The 23,855-nt window shown below is 34.8% G+C and overlaps 2 protein-coding genes across 2 annotated transcripts; one reads left to right on the top strand and one right to left on the bottom strand.

Annotated features, from left to right (window-relative positions):
* Positions 1-1,706: 1,706 nt before the first annotated feature.
* LOC132550970 (uncharacterized) lies at positions 1,707-10,118 on the bottom strand. The gene is made up of 6 exons (XM_060215070.1): positions 10,095-10,118; positions 8,956-9,124; positions 8,106-8,179; positions 6,006-7,146; positions 3,817-4,814; positions 1,707-2,622 (listed from the first exon to the last, which is right to left on the bottom strand). The coding sequence occupies exons 1-6, from the start codon at positions 10,110-10,112 to the stop codon at positions 2,557-2,559; spliced, it is 2,466 nt and encodes an 821-aa protein (XP_060071053.1). The 5' UTR covers positions 10,113-10,118; the 3' UTR covers positions 1,707-2,556.
* A 1,972-nt stretch (positions 10,119-12,090) lies between these two features.
* LOC132550991 (peptidyl-prolyl cis-trans isomerase Fkbp12-like) lies at positions 12,091-22,490 on the top strand. The gene is made up of 6 exons (XM_060215094.1): positions 12,091-12,198; positions 13,426-13,482; positions 14,292-14,381; positions 15,936-15,958; positions 18,400-18,473; positions 20,988-22,490. Exons 1-6 carry the CDS (start codon positions 12,129-12,131, stop codon positions 21,040-21,042), a joined length of 369 nt encoding a protein of 122 aa, XP_060071077.1. The 5' UTR covers positions 12,091-12,128; the 3' UTR covers positions 21,043-22,490.
* Positions 22,491-23,855: the final 1,365 nt, after the last annotated feature.

Raw genomic sequence — 23,855 nt, forward strand, 5'->3', positions numbered from 1 at the left:
TTTGGAATGTTAATCACCATTAAAAAGCTACAAACCTCTGGGATAGCATGATTCTAAGTTAAAATGTGAAGAATTAAGATATAAATACTGGAAGTCGATACTTAATGAATTTTATTTGGATTTCTCAGCCAGGAAAACAAAAGAAAGACTGGATTTTATAAAACAGTGTTATAGCTTATGATATACATATACTCCTTAAACATTGTAACTCCTAAACTGGAAAATGTGAAAGGAAATGAAGAGGTCATTATGAAAACATATACCCGTCTCTGTATTCCAAATTAATCCTTCAGGCCGTGGGTAGAACATTTTCACTAATACTAGCACAAATATCGTTCAGACTTTGGATAGAACATTTCCAACAGTGCAAACACAAAAAAGCAAAACACTTAATGTTAAGGTTATTTCAAGGAAAATCTTTTATCTCTCTTTTTTTAAGATTTTTTTATCGAGTATGGAATAATACTGCAAAATTAGGTATCTTGAAAAAAGCAAAAAAAAAAATTTTTTTTTCATAACAATTAATTTCAGGACTTCCATGAAAAACTGTTACCTTGATAGCTTTTATTTGAGCTGAAGCAAAAACATTTCATAATATTCAAGTACTGTAATAACTGTTTGTTATGGTAGTAATATACTTCTGTACTGAAAGTGAAACTGCATTTAAAGCTGTATACTATTAAAATGGTCAGTTGGTTCCATATACATGTAGATTGCTACCACTGCAAATCTTAATGACACACTAAGATATATAATATATATTGGATTTTATACGTTTAGACAAGAATGCAGTCCAAACAAATGTTTACAATGGAAATTCTTTTAACAAAACCTGAAGATGATTTGAGTATGATCTTTTGATGATCACTTTGAAAGCATAGTGTAATTGACTTTAGCACATTGTTACCACCTAGTGTGATTTTTTTTTTTCTATAATTATCTGTTTACTATATTGTCACACTATTTTCAACTTTAGTGTTCACAGGATTACAGTACAGGCAAAAAGTTGGTTGATTCCTCACCATCTCGTACACAATGTACGTCACACAGGTCATTTGTCTGATGAAAGTGACTGTTAAATCACCAAAACATTACCATCAAATATACTGGTTGTGTTATAAGAACTTCTTTTCTATTGGAAATACTGATTTGAAGAAAATGTTCCAAAAAATTACATACTATAAAACAATATACTGACAATCATTTGCATATAATAAGGCAATGTACATGTAGATATTTGCAGTTCTAATCACTGCTATACAATATATGAAGCAGTATACAGATGTAATAACAGTGTCGTATCCTCCTCATATGTACTGGTGAGAGAATAAATAACATATATCAAACACTATATATAGGACTTGAGTTATCAATTGGCAAAAAAAATCTCATCAAATGGAATCCTTTTAACATCCTTGTCAATCTTTTCAAAGTAACTCTTAAGGTACATGTGTTTTCTCTATATTTATTATGATATTGTTATATAATCTGTAAGTGTGTGATTTTTCACTATGCCATCTGGCCCCACTTGTATAAAACATCTCAACTTGAGATTTCCTCAAGTCGAGATTTTCCTCAGCTGATATCTCCTCAAAAACGGCTTGTATAAAATTTTCTCAAGGAACAGGAGGAAATCCTCGGCTAGGATGTCCTGAAATTCCTTGAGGAATTTTCATACAAGATATTTTCAAGGAGATATTAGCTGAGGAAAATCTGGGCTTGAGGAAATCTGAAATTGAGATATTTTATACAAGTGGGGCCAGCAGATGTTACAAGTCTAATTAACCTAAAGTTATGACCAAGAAATTGATCAAAAGCTAAAAACATAAAACTAGTACTGTATAATAAATTCTGCTACAACACGAGTAACTGTTTCAGTATATACATCTTTACTGACCAAAACCATGTCTAAAGGGATTGTATTACTCACCTGGATTTTTCAGGGATGACTCCAAAATATTTTTATCAAAACTAATTTTGCAGATAAATATTCAAGGGGAGGCCATACCTAAGTACTAATCCACAATGTTTGTCTCTCAATTTTTGGCATGGGGCTTGGATTTCAAACATTTCACATGTTGGTATTAGGTGGGGGTCTATCTTCTAGGGGCGAGGCCAAACCTTGTGAGTGTATACGTCTCTTAAAACTAGTAAACTGGTACCTACTAATAAGTTTGAGATTTCTACTATCTCTGTGCCACACCGAACTCCTAGAGGTTGTGGCTGACACTAAAACTAGCAAAACAATTGTATTTGTTTCTTATTGTCAACCAGCAGGTATTTGGTTTGGTTCTTGATAGTAGTGAAGTTGGTGAAATTTACTGCATTTTTGCTTTCCCATCCTACAACCACGGCCAAACCTGAATTCTGAATCTGAGTAACCACAAAAGGAAGAGTCCAACCAAATACAGTTGACATCATTGCAGAGTTTAAAAGGAAAATCATTTAACAGTCTCTGCAGTACAACATACGCCTCAGGCCAAACTCTATTGCATTGTCAAATCCAATCTTGATTTTCCAAAATATATATCTGTCAATTAAATGAGCAAAAGTGACTTATTCCAACTGGTCATTCTGTGTCTTCTCCATTGCATCTGTCACATGGTCTGTCATTCTGTCCTCCTTTAGAATAAAGTAAATCAATTAAAACAACAGTATCAGTGAAACTGACAAATGCTCCCTGGAAACAACTTTATTTGATACAAACATGTACAGTATGTTGAATTCAAGGTCTGCAACCCCTTATTTACAGAATTATTGCCTTTAATTATAAGTACAGTCTCTTAGTATTACCAATGTATACACCAAGATTCATCATTCTAGTTTTAACACAAGCAAAGTTATGAACTGGACACAATATTAAAGGTCAATAACTCTGTAACTGAGGAATCACAGGCTCTGACTTTGGTACACTGCACATTGTTTTTCTATTACGTATGTATACATCATATTTCATTCTTGCAGATTTACTGCAGGCGAAGTCATGCTCTGGATACAAAATTTTAACAAAAGTAAAATCTTTATTCCAGGCTTGATCAATGTAAACACAAAGCTTCAGTATCTGATTTTAAATGAAACAATTTAAAGTTGTCCTACACAGTTTTGACGAAGGGCAATAACTCTGTAATTAAGGTGTCTGCACATTGCCTTGCTTCACTTTGGGCAAAGTTATGATCTAAACACCGAAAGGTTAAAAGGACAAACAAAGGAGGCGACTGCTATTTGCTCACTTGAACATTGTTCGGGAAGCAAAATAAATTATCTGTCTAAATTGATAGTTAATACAATCATCATATCATGTACTAAATACTAGGTATTTGTATTTATAAGAATTGACCAGCTTAATCATTAAAGAATACAATTATAACTGTGAGCAACATTATATACAATTCCTATTAAAGTGAGTCTGTATGTATCTAATCCCTGTACATTCCACATATGTGTATGATATAAGCCACATCAATTGTCCATTTAGGAATAAAATATATTTAAGAAACATAATATATAATGACAAGACAATTCTTGATTTGTTCCATGGCAGTGGCGACCTTAAACAGATAACACAATTTATATATATAAACTGTATCATGAATTGTCTTACTATAAGCCATTGTTCGTATCCCATAGTCCTGACACTCACATTCTCTGTGCTGAGCATCAGGATCATAGGTTAGAGACGATGACAATAAGCATGAGTGCCAATACATTAACAGTGATTTAGTCAGGAGAGGCTGACGACAAAACAATTTATATCAAATGGTGGGCTTATTAACTGTCATGGGTTTATCACAAGATAAATAAGCATGATGTAGATACCTGTTGCAAATCTTGTTGATCATAAGAGGGCATGTTGTGTGGCTGTTCACTCCCAACTGATGATGATACATCTGTGCTCTTTATCTCATCATGCCTTGAGTTCAAGTTCTCTTCTTCATTTCCCTGGCTAGATTTCTTATCCATGTGTGTCCCTGTGTCCATTTTATATGTGCTGTCATCAATGCCATCTGCACTAAAATTATCCATTTGCCGTGTTCTCTGCAACTCCACATCAATTTCTTGTAATTGGCGACTTTGTCCATCACTTTTTATATTCCGTCTACTCATAGAATTTTCAATGCTTTCTTCCTGGTCTCTTTGTTTTTCAACATCCAGGTCCAAAACAGCATATCCTTTCTCTCTATCCATTTTGTGGTCCTGCAGCAATTCAGTGTCCATAGCTTTGTTAATTAGACCATAATTGTCTTGTTCAGCATGAACGTTTTGATCTTGCCTTCCTGCTGTACTTTGATGGTCTTCAGAATAATTGTCAACTCTGCCCTGTCCAACACTAAATCCTTGGCCACTGTTTGATTGAATACAAGATTCTTCATCCTGGCTTTCCAGTCCTTGGATGCCATCACCACTTCTCATCTGCTTTGGATCCCTAGGACTGTCTTTATTGATTGCAATGGAACTGTCCAGATCTTTCTGTGCCATGGGAACCTCAACATTTTTGTCATGATCAGCCACTCTAACCTCAGAATCATCATCAACACTTTTATCAGTCTCACTCTTATCAAGCCAAAAGTCATTTGCCCTGAAATTAAACTCTTTGCTCCTGGTGCAGTAGCGGTCTATAGCATTTTTTTGTGCCTCCCCTTGGTCAAGGTCGAGAAGTGATCGCAGAACCACAATTACTGAACAGGTACTGTCTTGAGTGTTGCTGACCAGTCGGACATTCTGGAGATGAATGGCTTGTTTCTCATCAGACACGTGCAGGTGAATGGCGTCGAAGAATGCCTGGACACTTACATCCAATGGTATACCCATACCACCTGGTAATGGAGGTATAAATGGTTAGGCTATTCATTATCTGTATCTCTTTTATTTCAGATTGGCTTTGTAATAAATCATAAATGTATTATCTACAGGAATTTGTTTTAAAATTAGGCTTGTCATTATATCTCAATATCTAGTCTTTGTGACACTTTGTATATTCAGATATGCCCTCTCCTGCAAATAAACCCACTTCCTATTTTTGGTCAATGTTGTTTCAACAGGGAGAGAGCTTATTTGCAATCTAAAAGGTGTGTTAGATCATGATAGATTGATTAATAACCATTTAATCAATTGATAATGATATTTCTTTCACTAATGTGTTTAACTCCAATTTCAAATTCATGACAGAGTGTGATAGAGTGGAAGGATCATTTAGGAAATCTAGAGATACATTTCAAAAGGCAAGTTTTTAGAGATACCTAAAAAAATAATTTATAAAAAAGCAGATTGTACAGTAAAATAAGCAAAGAAAGTTTGACTGGCAATTGACACCACTTATAATAGGGAAATCTGTCAGATCCAGAAACTTGAAAAACATTCAAATCTATAGTTTCCTAGATATCTATGAAAATAACAAACAAGCTGAATGAAGATTATATATATATATAAGGGGATTAGACGTTTTATTGATATATTAACTGTGATTTCCCTTCCAATTTTGAAACAAAATTCAAAATATATAGACATGTGCCTTAGCTGTATATATATATTGTCAATTTTAAATAGAAATGAAGTAAAAATAATGTGGTGTTGTATTATTGTTTCTCTCTTCTGGGATAATCACCTGTATATCAAGACGCCTGTCTAATTAAACACTCATTGTCTGGTCCCTTCATGTGTCATCAGCCAGGTTTGATTGTATTTATTTGGATATTTATCACATCAATTTAATTCAACAATTATATATCAAATGAAATCATTGTCTGTCTAGTTCTTGGTATCATTACATCAACAAAAAGGTTTTATTTTTCACTTTTCATACAGACTGACAGAGAACTCTCAAATTATCTTATCTATCCAGTGCTAAGCCAAGGAAGCCAATAAAGTACCTCCAACTCAGAGCAGGGGATGGGCTGGTTACAGGAAATAGATTTTCTATCATTGTCACCGGAACTGCAAGAAATGGTATAAACAGGCATAGGTTTATTTCCAAATAAACATGATAATGTCAGAATTTTATACTCTACCTGATCCTATTAAGGGAAATGACAATGACCGCAACCACAGCTGTTTGTTAGCAACCTGTAAACAGTTCAAGTAAGTACAGGTGAGAATATGGGTTGTAGAATCACTTTCATCTTCCCGCCATGTTGGTGGTACGGTATGGAGGACAAAGTCCACTTGGTCGTCTAATGCTCCACCAGCGCATGTCTTGGTGACCTGAGAAAGACTTAGAGGGCCATGGCTAGTCAGTTTACTCCTACACTCATCCATTAAACCTCTTCCTGCCATTCTTGCAATCGCGGCTGAAATTCCATATGTGTTGCTCAAGGTTTGATTAGTTGGGTTCACTATCGCATCACTTCTTTCTTTGACAATGTCACCCATGATGACCTTGACCTGCATACACCCCATAAAAGCATCAAATGTCAAGGGCATGTCACCAAAGTCCGAGTGAAGTAACTCTATTCCTTTTGGGGAGGGGCAACGTGGTCTGGTAATATGCTGCTCAGGTACAAATATTTCTGGTGATGATGATCGGTCATCAAGATACTGAGCTGTCAATTCATCATCAGTATCGTCACTGATGTAGTCTCCATGTTGTGGGTAGTTGGAAGTCCAGATGTCCCTGCCACGGAGCGGATTATCCAGGAGAGGAATGTGAGCATCTGCCAGACCAAGCTTCTGCTTGTTGCTTAAGTCACTTATGCTGAACTCATTTGACTCTTTATTGGCTGGTAATTGTTTGGCAGTATACTTTTTCTCTGAATTGTCTACATTCTGTGGAATGTTTGACCTAAATGGCTGATAAGTGACAAATTTATCAGTACCATCTTGTCGGTTGACATTCCAGGAAATGTTGCTCTCTTCCCCCATAGTATCAGCAAATTTGGGTGAATCCTCCCTTTTTGAGGAAATATTGGGTGTAACGGATGAGAGTCTGTTGCTGACATGTCCTGGAGAATTCTTGTCTGTGGAAACAGATTCCAAGTAATTCCATGCCCATTCTACCTGGTACCAATTTCCAGTCATGGTGTAGTTCATTGTATCAGGGTCAAAGTTTACATCTAGCTCTCCCTCAAATTGAAGGACATCAAGGTAAGGCGAGTTTTGATCCAGCATCTCTGTTACTTCTTGTTGTAACTCCACAGAGACTTTAGAGAATATCTAAAATAAGAACCAGAACAATATCTGGGTTTGACTTCACTTCTACTCATGTAATTTACTGATAGCAACAAACAAACTGAATAGGAAAAACTCCCAGCATGCACTACAAGATGGCAAGATTTTTCTGTTTATCAAAGCCAAATCATTGGAAAATGATTAAGAGGCCTTGGTTTGAATTCAGCTTATCTACAGCAAAGGTAATTTAGTCAATTAGAAGGGATCGAATAGCACAGTTCATAAAAAGATTGATCTTGTCTTCAAAAAAATTGGCACAGTAATAATCTACAATAGTTTAGTGACAAAATTAATGCATTGACTTAACAACTAAACTATGGTAATAAATAACATAGTATAAAATAAATAAACAAATAAACATTGAACATTAACCAAATATTTACAATTGTATCCTTTCAGGAAAGTAAAACAATCAGTCTAAGATTCCATTTATACTTTTCATTTACATTGACTATGGATACTTTTAAACTTGTAAGTCATCATTTATGTTTATATTTCAACTGCAAAGTAAAAAATATATATATTGCTGAATGGGGCTTAAGTATTGATGGTCAGGTAGGTTTAATTTGTAAGGTGGACTTATTGTCAGTATTTGAGGTCAGGTAGGTTTATTTTCAAGGATGGACTTATTGTCAGTTTTTGTGGTCAGGTAGGTTTATTTCCAAGGATGGACTTATCGTCAGTATTTGTGGTCAGGTAGATTTATTTCCGAGGATGGACTCATTGTCAGTGCAATGTATTAATCCCACAGTCTTCGTGTAGGCGGCTAACTAATGTTCAGGTAATGGGCTTAACAAACAACAATAAAATAATCTTAGTTTGAAACTGAAAGGCAAAATAACGGGACTGGCTTAATAGTTTGCATTGGTTAACTGAACGATGTATATGGTACATGTACATAAATGAATTATTTAAGAATTACTAAAGAGAGATGCAGTACTTACATTCTTAGGCAAACTCTCAACTAAGACATCACAGTTCTTTATCTTATGTCTGCGACTAGTGATTCCTGTAACAACTGTACAAAAACATTAATTATCATCTGAATAGTTTCGACAGTTTGATACTGCTATCATCTTTCAAATGTACTTGGGAGGGCGGATACTCTGCAACATGGAATCAATTATTTCTGTGATTTCTATCTACAGACAATTCTTTTTTCAAACTTCCTTCCAACCAGCATGCCACAATCAGACACCATGTCCCTAATATATCCTTGGTTATAGAGCAGCTTTGACAAAGAGTAAAATTACTTCTTTTAAATGAATGAACCTGTATGTTACTTCGCAAAAGCACATAACATGCAACTAAACTATATTACTTATTTATTCAGAAAACAAAATTTTCTGGCGGCTTTTGATGCATGTACTCCAATAAACGTGGTATATTTCTCAGAAACATGCAACATGTTATCATCATTTCTCTAGTCGTTTAACAATGATATAGAGTTTTAATGCATTTTAACACTGACCTTAAAAGTGGGATCAAGGTCAGGAATTTCATAAGGAAATAATAACCTTCAATTTAAGAATATATGTTATCTGTGAACATTATCACTCGAGAGTCCTATCAGTTATTTAGATGGAGTACTTAAGGAAAACAGCATGACAATGTGTGATAGTTGCCAAACATTTGAAATAACTGACTATATGCCTTCTGCTATGGCACAAGTCACTTTCTTGAGTTTACTACATTTCCCGGACTTAAATGCCAGCAACTTTTTTTTATTTATCTTCCAAAAGGCAAATATATATACATGTGGAACGTGCTTCTAATACATATCAATATTTATACCATTTCTATCAGAAAAGATGACAACAGCAGCATGGTTGAGGAGGGGGTAGAATATCTTGGACACATTGCCTCCTCCATTCCGATGGTTGCTGAAGTACGCCTTGATGTCACTCTCTGAAATTCCTGCACTCACACCATGGACTTTTATACCATCTAGTGCCATATTGTCCTGCAAAAATGAAGAAAAGAAAATACTGAAGAAAAGCAGTCTAATGTGAAATCTTCAATGAAAATTATTATTCTTCAGAAATCTAGGTAGACGATAGATGTTGAACTGAAACTCAAGTTACATAACTTTATGAACTTTTGTGCAGTGTATTAAAAATACAGATATCTACAAATTATTGCAACTCATGACTCTAGAGAATAAAGACCCCAATCCAAGAACAAAATCCAAAGTAATATTACAATAATGCATGTTTTTCAGACCTCCTATGGTGCAGAAATCAACCAAACACACATACAAGAAATATAAAAACAGACAAGATTCACAATAAGTGCAAGTTGTACTGTCAACTTAGCAAACTTGTGGACAATGTGACAGGATCATTTTGAAATCATTTGAGTGATAACTAAACTTTTGTTTACTGGTTATGAAGATAAAATCATAATTATGTTACATTGACATTAGAGACAATCCAGATAGTATCATATGTAAATATACTCAATATTCAAGCCTATTGACAAGGACTGTACACGCATCTGTCATACTGATGCTGTTGGCCTTGCTTTTCTCCTGCCTGTTGAAATGGTTATGGTAAAAAAAAAGTGTCTGGGATAGCGATAGTTGAAATGTTTCTCCCGCGTTCCAGGACTCCACAGCACAGTGGATGTAACAGTGATTTAAAAAATTAATCTACTTAATAACACATGTCACTGGTACCATCCTCGTATGTCAATATTCTCATACCAATAACTATTGCTTCATGCACCTAGCTTACTCCTATACGAATGAGACTGCACTTGCGCCTGCCAAAAGTGTCTCGTCGTGCTGAGCCTGTGGTCTAGAGTTGAAACCCCCTTTCCCAAAATATTCCACTGCATTCTCGTCTGACAATTTAACTATCTAATGTTAAATGGACACGTTATAATGTATCAAATTGTAACAAAAATGAAAAACTTCCTGAACAGATTAATACCTTATCATGACAAGACATCACAAATAAATTCCTTGTGCGGTTTTCCCCACAACAAACCGAAAGTGAAACAGGCGGTCCCAGCATGCATTGCAAAATAGGCTTACAGGGCTTGTGTATTGTATTTAGGCCTACTAGACTACATAACGTACACTAACTAGTAGCAGGTAATAATCAATTCACAATATAACACATGTTAGCATGTTTTTTTCTGGTTATTTCAAAGAAAGGTAGTTAAAAAATAGTGCACTTCCACAAAAAATGTCGAACACTGAAGCCCAATCTGTGTTATGAGAAGATCTTCAATTAGAACCAGCTCGCGTTGTCACAGACTTAGACTTACCAGTAGTGTTAAACTTTGTATGGATACAAGATGACTTCTCCTTTTCCACAAAATGGATGATATGCAAGCAACAGCGAATGAAATATTAAAGTATGCCGAGTCATTCATATTTTAAATGAGCCATCGGATAGCGGATGATTTTCGATAGACAAACAAAAAACTTGGTTGGAGTGATATCCTTTTTATAAAAAAAAATAAAATAAAGATTAATAACTCCGATTTGGCTTTAGTGTTTGACTTGAAGTACACCGCGGCTATTAAAACGGTTAGATATCTATGATTTAAACAAACAAAACAAAACAAAAACCACATATTTGAAAATAAAACCATCGTTCTTTGAAAACAAGGAATATATAGATATAGTTTAAATTTAAAAATGGCAGGCTTCATGCTTGTTGAAACGAATTTCGGTTATCGGAATTACAATATAGCCAAGGCATGCTGTTACATATTTTAGAACAGGACTGTTTTTGTCAACAGTATTTTATCTAAATGATCTTGGAAAATTCGTACGTTTGAGTAAATAGAGACAAAACAAATAGATAAGTGACGGTTCTATTTTTTTTCGTCTGCACTATTCCATTTCTTTCGCTAAAAGTTTGCTTTATTGACAGTATGTCTTCAACCACCATGTTATATTTTACTTTGAACAATCCTTGATAACACGGAAAAGGTATCCTAACATGCAATAGATATTTCCGTATGGTAGGATACCTTTTCCTTGTTACATTCGTGTAAAATCGCAATTACCTATCAATTGGACACATCGATAAGAATAGGAATTCTAGGTGTCTATCTGAGGTTTTAGACCATCTAAAACGTGTTATGGGCATAGCATATTGCTGTCGCGTTTCGTGATTAAATTTTTTTGTATGATTTTTTAAGACGAGACTAGAACACAAATTCCTAAATTTTGATGAGTCCGAATACTATGATATAGTGGTTTCTCAAATTTGTTAGTTCCGCAGGAACGCCGTGAGTCCTAATAACCACTACCGTATTTCAGTCCAGCTTGATAGGAAGTGACGCTTGCAAAAGTTTGTTTTAAAATGTTTCTTCGCGATCAGTAAATAATAATTCCAAATTAGGTCTCAACTAAAACCTTACTACCGGATGACATTTTTCTATCTTTCAAGTTAAATAAAAATGCTTAGCTTATCTCCTGTGGAAATAGTTTCTATCCTTTGGGTGACAGATGCCCGTTAAGACCTATAACCTTGACAAAGCAGATGAAGATCTTCCACTCATGGGAACAGTTGTAACTACAAAAGGTACACTTCCATAGCTGGTTGGCCAAGCCACAGGAGTAAGTTACATTGACACAATGTCCTTTTCGGATACTATCCAACTTTTAATCTGCAGTCGGAAATTGTGATTTGTCACTATCAGTCCATTCTTGCAGAGGCATTAAACGTTTAAATGTCAAGCGATATTTTATTTTTCTTGAAAGGTTATAGGTCATTGCCAATCTTCGACAATTCTTCCTCATATAATAGTTTACAGAATATTGATATGTTAAAACTAACTATAACACTATGATAGGCGTGTCAGAGTCTAGGCGGTTTCAAACGTGTTTAATTAAAGCAGGCCTTGAGCAAGTCTACAACAGGAAGTTACCTAAAAAGGAAATGACGTCACCATTTTCCTTTCGAGAAAGGGGAACAGAGTGATCTACCGAAAGGAAATAAGCAATAATGGCTACGTCAGGTGATGATGATTGTGTTTTTAGTGTGGAAATAACGGACAAAAACGAACAGGAAAAATGTAAGTGTTATCTTTTGATAGTGATATCATGGTCAGGTTATTTATTTTAAAGTAAAGACAAGTAGTATCACCAAGCCAGCACTTGCTTTCTTGCATTACCGCCTAATCAGGCTGCGTGAGCATGAGCACCTGTCATCCGGTCAACCGGAAACTATGGCACTATCGTACCGTAACAGTTATTCTGAAGTACTATCACGAATAACAAAATAGAGTTTTTCCAAATTGACGTATTTTAGTCCTGTAAGATTCACAAATAAATGCCATGAATCAATGTTCAAATTGCCATAAAGTCTTTGTGTTATAATGCAACACCGTCTCTCACTTGGCGTTTTTTTCTCGCTTAAATATCACTCTTTAAAGGTCAACCAGAGTGTCTTGACTAGTTTTGTTTGAATTATTGTTAGTCCTCGAAAGTCACTTCAAGTCTTAAACAAATAGAGCGAAAGCAGTCAACACAAACTTGCCTAATTTATAACTATATGAACGCATTGCTTACTGAAGGAGTCATAGGGGCATCTAAGTCTGTAATGTATGCCTTTGAATGTTCATATCGTGATATTTAACATTCACAATAACATGTATAATGATTATGTGATTGTCGAAGATTATTCACTCTGTAGAGTTTACAGCATTCAACCACTTTAAGTTGGAAGAAAAATGTTTTGTCTTCCTACCAATTCAGCATTTATAAGCATGGCACTGTTTAAAATAGAAACTTTGCCTGCATGTTCTTGACGTGGGTGTCGCAAAAGTTTTTGGGTTATTTATAATGAATGCAACTTAAACAAAAGATGGAATTATGCATATGCATTCAGAACACTTTGGACTTGGTTTCAGCAGATGAGACTAAATAGAAAGTTGGTGCAACTTATCACTATACAACCAGCATATTTATATATAACATTTACAAATATGCTATTACTTTCTGAATATGGAGGGTCTGTTAAATGCTAGCAAGCAAGTGTCTAGAATACATTGGGTATAATTTCAAATTGATGAAGGACTTATTCACTTAATTATCTTCATGTATAACTTGTTAGATTATGCCAGAAGCCGACTGTTTAAAGCTCATCAATGTTGCATTAATAAAAATGTTAAATGCGTCCAAAGGAATTGTTTTCAGTTAATGGCCATTTTTTTGATAGGCAAATCCCCCACCCCCTCAATTTTTTGGTAGTGATGATTATTAAGAAGTTGTATGTGTTTTTTTTTCTTTTTTATTTCTAGGTGAAGAAAATAAGCCAAAACCAAAATGTGGCCAGACAGTGACTGTTCATTACACAGGTAATATTTGAAGAATCTAGATCTTAGGTTACATTAGTTGCAATGTGGTATAAACAATTTACATCTTAAACTTTATCTCAACATTTCTTTTAGGATTTAGCTTTAAACATTTCTGGAATTATCTTTGAACCTGTGATATTGACCAAATACGTTCTTCGAAAGTATTGATAATGTCAGTAAGGCCTTAAGAGTATTACATGAATATCCTAATAAGTGTCCATAAACACACCAGAAAAAAATGGGGTAGATCAGTTGAGAAGACCTTTTCGTTTTGTAAAAAGCTTTTACTGCAGATATATAGGAGAAGGAATTCTGATTTTGTGATTTCCTTGAAAATTTTCATGAAGACTTTAGAGTAGGTTTAAATGATATTCACGGTCAGGTACATTTTATTAAAATTTCTGGGTTTTAGGTTTCGGTCAATGTCACTGCTACTGTTTTTGAAAATCATTGTTTAGATTCATAATGCGTCAAATTATCTTGGAGAAGTGAGAGTTTCAGGTTTGTAAGGTCAAGGTCACTGTTACTATTTTTAGAAACTATAAATCATTACAGGTAATGGTTTTGGGGGTGAGGAATAATCTCTGCAGTGATAGTGCTACTGACATTATTAATGCGAAAACATTCAGCCTGTACGACTAGGGAGCTTTGCCATAACGATATGTCTGCTGGAACTTCTTCTAACTCCTACTAAACTCTTTTAGCCTTATTTTTGGTTGGTAGGCAACATGTTCCCTTTTGAATCTCTCTTTAAATCAGCATGAAATATTTGTAATTCAACAAAATCTTTTTTTTTCTTTAATTTAAAGGAAAGTTGACAAATGGGAACACATTTGACTCTTCAAGAGATCGTTGTAAACCGTTTGAATTCAAGCTTGGTAAGGGTGAAGTAATCAAAGGTAAGTATTTTTTTAGGATTCATCCTGAAATTACTTATTTAACACCTTCAGCATGTTTTCTGTTGATATATGGAAAAAATCTTAAGGTTTTAAGCTCACCAGACTGAAGATCAATTAGTGGTCAAATGTGTTAAAAGCTTATGACTTCATTTCAGGGTACTGATATTGGGCCTATAGCATGCTTCCAAAGATGAAATGTTACCCATGATTGATCATGACCTGTACTCAATTTCAATGTCACAGATGTCAAATGTCTTAGATTATTTAAACACATTCTTTTCAATAACCATGAGGTCCAGGATACTGATATTGGGTATTTAGCATGGTATGATTTAAGGGCTAACATGTTTTTACAAATAAATAACCTTGATCCTCAATCAAAGTCTAAGGTTCTAAATGTCTTCAATGCCTGAACAACTTCCTCCCAATAAACACGGTACTGATATCAAATATATAACATACTGAGATAGAAGGCTCTAAAGTTCTGAACTTGATACATTTTTAAGGTTACATGAGTCAAATGTATTAATATTTAAACAAATTCCAAGAGGTGGTCATTGTATTGAGACAGTTGTATTCAGTGATGTGCGACATGTGGATAAGATGAGAATACTAGGTTGATCCCTTGATAAACATCAAACAAATTTTGAGGTCACATAACAGTATGTTATACTGGCTTTGAAGTTTGGTGTAACTCCTTTGTAATCTCTAAGGGAACATACCAGTCTGTGGTTTGTCAGTTTTTTCTTCTAAAGACCAATGAAATTACTTCACTTGTGCCTTCAATTTTTGCCATGAGATGTTACAGGGGTGCAAAAAGCAAGATCAAGGATGCTTGCAATCCCAACATCACCAAATGATGAACAGTATTAGAATGCTCGGTTATTGCCTGTCCTTAAACAATAATTATTATTACTATTTCTTGAAAAGTTGTGGGTGGATTATTCTCAAACTTCATATATGTTTTTCCCTTTGTCTCTGTTGTATGTTAATTATTGGACTGATCTGGAGAACATGAACTGACAGATTAAATTTAGAAATAATGATTATTGATGCTTGATTAAGTGATTGATTAGAAAAGTGACCAATATTGAGACAGGCATTTATTTGATGTATTCACTTCACTGATAGAATTTACTAAAATTTTAAAACCTTTCCACATTTAAATGAAATGAAGTGTTAGATTCATTACTTGGTACTACATGTAACAGCTTTCCAAACAATTCATTTAGTAATAATTGACTCAACAAAACTGCTGACTGTAAGAACACATGTTCTGTCAGCATCTCCTGTCAAAATGTCAGATTTCTTTTTACCTCCTCGAGGGGGGGTCCAAATAAAAAACAAAAGTGGATTAATCTTTCGGACAAGTGGTTTTCAAAAGCACTTGTCCGCAAGGACATGTGAAGTAAAAAGTTATTGAAGAGCCCTGTACTGAATTTTTGCCGGAGGAAAAATCCTCCAATTACATCAAGTTGCCTTCAGTTAGTAGGTAGGGTTCATAAAATGATGTGTATTTCTTTCATTTAGCTTTATTTCTCTCTTATGTTTTAGGTTGGGAGGAAGGAGTAGCACAGGTATGTATAGATGTAGAGTACTTACAAGTCAATATTCAATTCTCCATCGTCATCATTGATGATTACTTTTTAGTCTAAGTCTCATGGTGATCTTTTGTCTGTCATTGTCTGTCCTACAGTGTCTTTTGTGTGTCCAAAACCTTTTTAGGTGACCTATTGTGATCATCTTTGTCCAGTGTCATGCGTCTGTTAACAGTTTAATATTTTCAACTTTTCAAAAACTGCTGAACTGATTTCATTGCAATTTTGTTGAAACTTCCCTGGTCTAAAGTGAACCAAAAATAATGAAATATACAACCCCACCCAACTAGAGTCTGAGGGGCGGGGCCAAGAGGGTTAAATTAACTCAGATTTCTTCTCAAAACCAAGAAATGGTAGAATCAATTACTCTTCATGGATGAAAGTATCTTGAGGTGCTTTACCAAAATAATGAATTTCATGGCCCCATGGTCTTGCATTTCCCGGTGGTAAGGGGGTAAAATTTACTTTAGTTTATGAAGTAAAAAATAGATTTTTGTGCATACCATATTTTCAGGGTTATAAGCTGTACCTTTTTTCCTTGTGATTTGGACATGCAGCTTATATATTAGTGCAGTTTATATGTGGAAGGGCAGACTGAAGGAAAAAAAAGGGGAAACATACCAGTACACAAGTACAAGACCAAAAAAAAGGGAAACATACCAGTACACAAGTACGAGACAAAAAAAAGGGAAACATACCAGTACACAAGTACGAGACAAAAAAAAGGGAAACATACCAGTACACAAGTACAAGACAGTCACTCCTTTAACATACATTTTTTTTTTATTAGTGCCTGCCCTTCATGTGTTTGTGACTTAAACAGAATGTCTTGAACTGTCATTTGCAGTTGTATACAGGATGAAAATTGAAATAAAAACGATATTCTCATAGATTTAATTAATCATACTTTTTAACATGAATCACAATAATATCTTCTGGACTTTGGCGGTTACTTAGAAACCTTAGTGGAAGTTTACAATGGCCTTTTGCATCCTGGGATTGATAGGTCACCAGGTTATAGGTCAAATTCTAGAATGACCACCATATTTGTTTACAATATGAATGGCTCAGTGTAATTTACAAGGAGAAATGAAATGGGACTTTAAGAATTAAGTCAGCATGCAAGGAGCTCCTTTAATATTCAACAGTACAGACACCGATGGAGAGATTGTTTTGTAAATCATACGTAACGTCAGACTCTATATCTGTGCATAGTCAATCTGTAAAGACACCCAAGCCAAACAAGTTCGATATTTGTTATTATACGTTTTTTCACCTACATCAGATTTTGATAAATGGTCCTCCCTTTACATTTTTTGAACTACATTGATATTATTGTCTGTGTATAATTTATTTGTAAAATTTTTAAATGTTTCGCAGATGGTCATGATAAATTGCCCTCCCTTGTCTGTTATATCAACAGACTTGGTCACCATAACAGTTATCTCGTCATAAGAAAGGGTGCAGCTTAAATTCTGGTGTGAGTTTTGTGTGTATCAAATAAAAAAAATCAGTAAAAATTGGCTTTGTGGCATAAATACTTTTGGGACTTATACCATGGTAATTTGTTGAATTTCCATTGGAAATATTTCACACTTGGTTAGAATTATGAGCAAGGAATGACTGCTAGATGGTATACTTTACGTTGTTTATTTCCTATTGGAAGAAAATTGGTGAGAATTATTCGTATAGGATGACAGTTTTGATGGTATGCATGTATTGACATTAGCTTACTATCATCAATGTCACAATTTCTTTTTCATGACAATTGAACACTACCATTTAACCATTTTAGGTCATTTGACCAAAAAAGCTTTGATTTGATCGTGCATTGTCCGTTGCCATTTACCATTTGCCATCCGTAAACTTTTCCATTGAAACACTACTCTTTCTTAATGTATGGGTACATTTCAACCAAATTTGGTCTGAAACGTCATTGGGAATGGGGGATCATTTCTTAAATTCAGAAATTTGATTCAGCCCCTAGGCATTTCAAGTTTGCAGAAAATGCTTTTATGAACCAACAATGTCTTCTTTGTATGCTGAAGAGAAGTTGAGCACTTGTTTTAGGCCATTTTGGGTTTTTTTTTTTTCATATAAAGGTCTTTTCAGTCATATGACCATTAAGGCGTAGAAGCATATTTGGCTTGTAGGTTGCTAGCATGAAGCCTAACAGTTTTTAACTAACCTGGCCCAAAGCTGTTTGTTGTGGAAATTGATTAAAATTCATTTGATGTACATTTGATGTTCAATGTCTCTACGTTGAATGCCAATGTTGTACATGTCAATATATTGGATTTTAAAACCAATTCTATTTTTGATTAACATTGAATACTAGGTAAATGATACAGGCCTATTGAGCCTCTTGTACTTGACTGTGTCCTTATCATCGTAACTTGTTTAATTTACTTTTTTTACAGATGTGTATTGGTCAAACGGCAAGGATAACCTGTCCACATACCCATGCCTATGGAGAGAAAGGATATCCGGGTGTATATCCTTTAATTATGATTTCAAATCTTTTCATTCTCCCACCTCTTTAAAGTGGAACATATATGGTTGTACCTATGTCTATCCTGTCCCATCTCGAAACAAAGTCATCACTTATCATCATTGCATCATCTGAATATTTCTTTAAGACCGAATACAACAATATTTTAACTTCCCTCCATTCCAGTAAGATTGCGATCCTGTGTTTTGTTTCAACTTCACTTACTGTAAGGGCAAGTAGTGCAGGTGAGCTTTAACCATGATAAGACCTGGTGTCAAATAAAAAAAAAAAAATTACCGGTAGCCATTATTTTATTTGGCGAAGATACTCGTTGGACTTGGTAAACATTATGAGGCGTCAAAATTTAGCATAGAATGCATATTATGGAGGTTGAGCAAATGGCGTACAATGATCCCAGACGACCTAGATTTGAGTGGATGGTGCAAGTTTGAATGAGTGGAGTTGACAAGAGAGGGTAGTGCAAGATCATGTAGTGTGACTCTGGGTGGTACATAGTGGCAAAGAGTAGTGCAAAGTGATGGTACTGTTGGCTTGACTCACAAGAAGAAAGTAGAACCTTGAAGGTAAAGGAGACAGCCTACAGTACAAGAGATGAAAAAACCAAATTTTAAGAATCCAGTGATCTTTTTTATCTGGTTTCATAATTGGAAATGGGGGGCTCTGGGTTCACTAGGGAAAAATCCTACAAATCTTGCTATATAAGATATGCTGAGGTGGTTCTTTCTTGTGCCATTGAAAATTTCTTTCATCTGATCCTTAATTCGCTGTGCATTAAAGTGGCTGTAATGGAAAGTACTATAACCATGGAGGGGTTCGTTGGTGTGTGTTGAATATCTTTCTTGGCAGTTATCAGTTGCTCTAGTAGGGTCAGTTGTTGAATGCAGTGATAAAGTGCAGGTATATAATGAAAGCTTGAAAGAGTAGTTTACCCTTAAATGTAAGTGGAGTGTTCTGCAGTTTTCCATTCAGTCATATTTGCAATGAACGTGAAGGATTTATATGTTCAAGTTAGTAATATAGTATTCTATGTCCCATAATAAGCATGCTTGAAGGCAGTGATTTTTTGGAATTAAATATTTGAGTCCTGGGCTCAAGCTTAAACTATGAGACTCGCTTTTTGAAACCCCTCTATATTTCTTAGTCGTGAGACTCGTCAAAACTTTATAATTTGAGTTCTGGACACCTTTTTAAAAAAAAACAAAAGATAATGGAAGGTTGATATGGAGTATGACTGAGCTGTTTCTGTGTATAATAATGTCGCATAAATGTTTGAAAATATACCATCCTACCTTCAAGTTTTTAACCCACCATCATCAGATGGTGGGCTATTCAAATCGCCCTGCGTCCATGGTCCATCCGTCCGTTGTACGTTGTTACGTTAATCCGTAAACAATTCTTGTTACCACTATTTATGGAAAAGTACTGAATGGATCTTTCTCAAATTTCATTTGCAGGTTCCCCTTGGTCCCTAGTTGTGCATTGTATCTTTTTTGGGCTGGTTCGAATTCAAGATGGCGGCTATCTTGGAGTTTGAAAGTAAAAGTTTGTTACCGCTATTTCTGGGAAAGTACTGGATGGATCTTTCTCAAATTTCATATGCAGGTTCCCCTTGGTCCCTAGTTGTGCATTGTACCTTTTTTGGACTGATTCGAATTCAAGATGGCTGACAGGCGGCCATCTTGTAGTTTGAAAGTAAAAGTTTGTTATCCCTATTTCTGGAAAAGTACTGGATGGATCTTTCTCAAATTTCATATGCAGTTTCCCCTTGGTCCCTCAATGTGCATTGTGATTTTTTGGACTGTTCTGAAATCAACATAGCCGCTTGTCAGCAAACTTGGATTTTGGAAGTAAAAGTTTGTTATCGCTGGATGGATCCTTCTGATATTTCATAGGTGTTGGTTTCCCTTGGTTCCTAGTTGTGCATTGTACCTTTCTTGGACTGATTTGAAATCAAGGTGGCCCACAGGCAGCCATCTTGAGTGTTGACAGTAATACAGTAGTTTGTTAATGCTGTGACAGGATCCTTCTCAAATTTCATATTAAGCTTCCTCGTGGTACCTAGTTAAGCATTGTCCCATATTTAAAATGATCTGAATAACAAAATGGCCTATAGCTCTCCATCTTGGATTTGAACAGCAAGTGATTGTTTTATGGCTATTTCTTACCTACATGAGCAGTCATTCTCAAGTTTCAGATTTTCTAAATTAAGTAAACATTGATAAATACACTGTTTAGGGTATGTATACTAAACCATGCAATGAATTGAGTAAATGGCATATGGGTTGACACATGAGAAGTAACCAAACTTTTATTATACTTGTTGCGCTCTTGTACACATGCATCTTTTCATCATCATCATCATCATCATCATCATCATCATCATCATCATCATCATCATCATCATCATCATCATCCATTTAATAAGTATACAACTTAATAAAAGGTGATCATTCCAAATACATGTATATTGTAATTCACTCCTTAACTCGATCTCACTATCCCTCCAAAAGCCACACTTGTTTTTGATGTAGAACTCCTGGACATCAAGTGATGAAGTGGAACCTTCACCAGACCACAGGAAATAGTCTTGATTTCCTGTTAGATATATATATAGCTGTATCTTGTAGTTTATTCACAAGGGATTTCATAATCAGCTTTGTATTCAACATGTGTTCATCATGTATCCATTATCAATTGAGCTTCTGTACAGTTTAAATTCTAATGCATTTTTTGTAAGACAGTTTTTTTTCCTATCAAATTTAATGGTCCGACAATAATGACCTTTTAACTTTAAAACAAAATTTGCATTTGGACCTTTTTCCTTTTTTTAAGCAGAAAAAAATGTAAATTTGACACCATTGGTTCTACCATGTGAATAGTGGTTGTCAATGCTCTTTGAAAGATGTCAAAGCTTATTGGTTTTACTGTGACAAATCGAACAACTATTAAGATGTAGAACAATATGTTATGCTTTTCTATTAGAGAATCCAATTCTTGTGAAATAATATCATGATGACCACCATTCTCCTAGCATTTCAATATTTAGAAATCTGCATGAAATTCATGTAATCCATCATATTTTATTGTTTTATATTTGATATCTTCTTATTTATTGCGAGACACTATCTGTGACAAGTTTGCTTACCAAGCGGTTATTGGACCATTTTACAGATGAGGTTGTATATGTTTTAGTCAATGACATTGTATGTGTGAATGGTTCTCCTAATGATAATCTATTCATGTATTCACATGAAATTTTTAGCTCACCTGGGCCAAAGGGCCGAATGAGGTTATGCCATATTGCGACATCCGCCATCTGTCCTACGTCCGTCAACTTTTCATTTAAACAACTTCTCCCCAAATACCGGAAGTCCTAGAATCATTATATTAGGTTACCATGTTCTTCTTATGGTGTCCTACAAAGTTTACTAAAAGAAATTACCTTGACCAATCTTCAAGGTCACAGGGGTCAAACATGTTAAAACGTTGAAACAATTTCTACGGATAGATCGAAAAGCCGAGAATTATATACTGTGGATTCATTTTATTTCGTGGGGGTCCAATTTTCGTTGTTTTCGTGGATGAGCAAATCCACGAATTTAAAAACACAACGAAATATGAACTACTTACTAAAGTAATTTTGAAATTTGACCAAGTAATCTTTGCCGACACCGGAAACGTCCACCGGTAATGACAGAAGCCCCGTAATTAGTTGGGAGTCGGGTAGTCTGAGGCTTGACATGGATACGCTAAATTGGTGTCAACGATATATAATTATATATTATTAAACATAACAAAGGGTAAGTACCCATTGTGATGCTAAGTATGATGGGATCACAGTCGTTAGCGACACTGTGGACACTAGGCTTGATCGGACCATCCTGTCGATTGAAGATTGGATCCGTATTTCTATCCGACTACAGGTTCACAATAATTATTAATAATGCAGATCTTGTTTACACACCTGTTTACACACATGGTCCAATCGATACGCGTGGTGTTTTCATGTGACTGCGGTACACCGACTGATCAGCACACAATGTTTATCCACTGAAAACAATTGTTTCTGATAATTACCGATTGATTACACGCCAGGATATATACTGATTTGTGGTTTGATATTTTAATGCGAGACTGTTGTAAACAGCGTTATAAAAACACAGGACGCCATCTTGAAAAAAAACGTTCTTTTATTCTTGTCATTAGTGTTAATTACTGTGAACATAGCCTTAATACAAACAGAAAAAAATTCGACTGGAAGCAAAAAGAGAAAATTCTAACGTTTTTATTTTTTTCCCACAAAATCAAAAATCCACGAATTTATGAGTCCACGAAACTGTCTAATTTGTAGAAACAACGAAAATTGAACCCAACGAAAATAAATGAATCCACAGTATTTGGCCGGTATGTTCCTTTTATGAAGTCCATGACAGTTTGCCAAAAGAAATGACCTTGACCCATAGTCAAGGTCACAGGGGTCAAATGTGTTCAAGGTGGGCCTCTTGTTCTTTCCCTATTTTCTTGTAAAAGAAAATTAACCATGAAGTACTAAAATAAATGGCTTATTTTGATATAAAATAATTTTTTGTCATAAATGCCAAGTTAAACCAGCTGCTTACAAATATGTTTATATATAGTTTTTTGGAATTTTCGACTTTGCATGCTGAACATTTAAAGTATCTCTACATCTGCATGTATATTGACCATAAATGAACCTTAAATATTTCAAAATTTGATGCATTTCAATGTTAACTACTTGGTATAGTTTAACTATGTTGACAGGTTGTAGGAAATATTAGACTATTTGTTGTCTATATAAACAGTTGTAATAATAAATACACTAAGATATTTATAACTTCATTCTGGTTGTAATTGAATTTGAATTCAAATTTAGAAGCTGAGATTATTCATAACAATGCTTCTGTATTGTTAAAGATGAATTTTTCAATTTGCTAATGCAATATATCAGTACATGTACTCTTCCCAATATTTGGATATATATATATATATAGATATATATATACAATGTACCATTAGAAAAAGGCATCATCCATTTTATGAACATCAGGAACCTTACAAATTTTTTAAAACATTGTACTATTGGATATTTCTGGAAAATCAAGAAGATGGATTAAATGTATGCATTCAGGACATTTTTACAGTAGATTGTATTTTTGTGTTCTCTTACTTAATTGCTTCAGGTCTTCATCCTAAATATGGGTTTGATATTAAAACAACTGTTTGAAAGCAATTTGATGTTTTGTTGTAATTAGACATAGACTATACCTAGCATACCTTGTTGAAACAGTTCAGACAGCCTGAAATTATGCCACAGAAAATAAACACATCAGTATCGGATGTTGG

The sequence above is a fragment of the Ylistrum balloti genome, unplaced genomic scaffold (genome assembly GCF_031769215.1).
Source record: "Ylistrum balloti isolate Yb309-2 unplaced genomic scaffold, AGI_CSIRO_Ybal_v1 Utg370160, whole genome shotgun sequence".
Taxonomy (NCBI): Eukaryota; Metazoa; Mollusca; class Bivalvia; order Pectinida; family Pectinidae; genus Ylistrum; species Ylistrum balloti.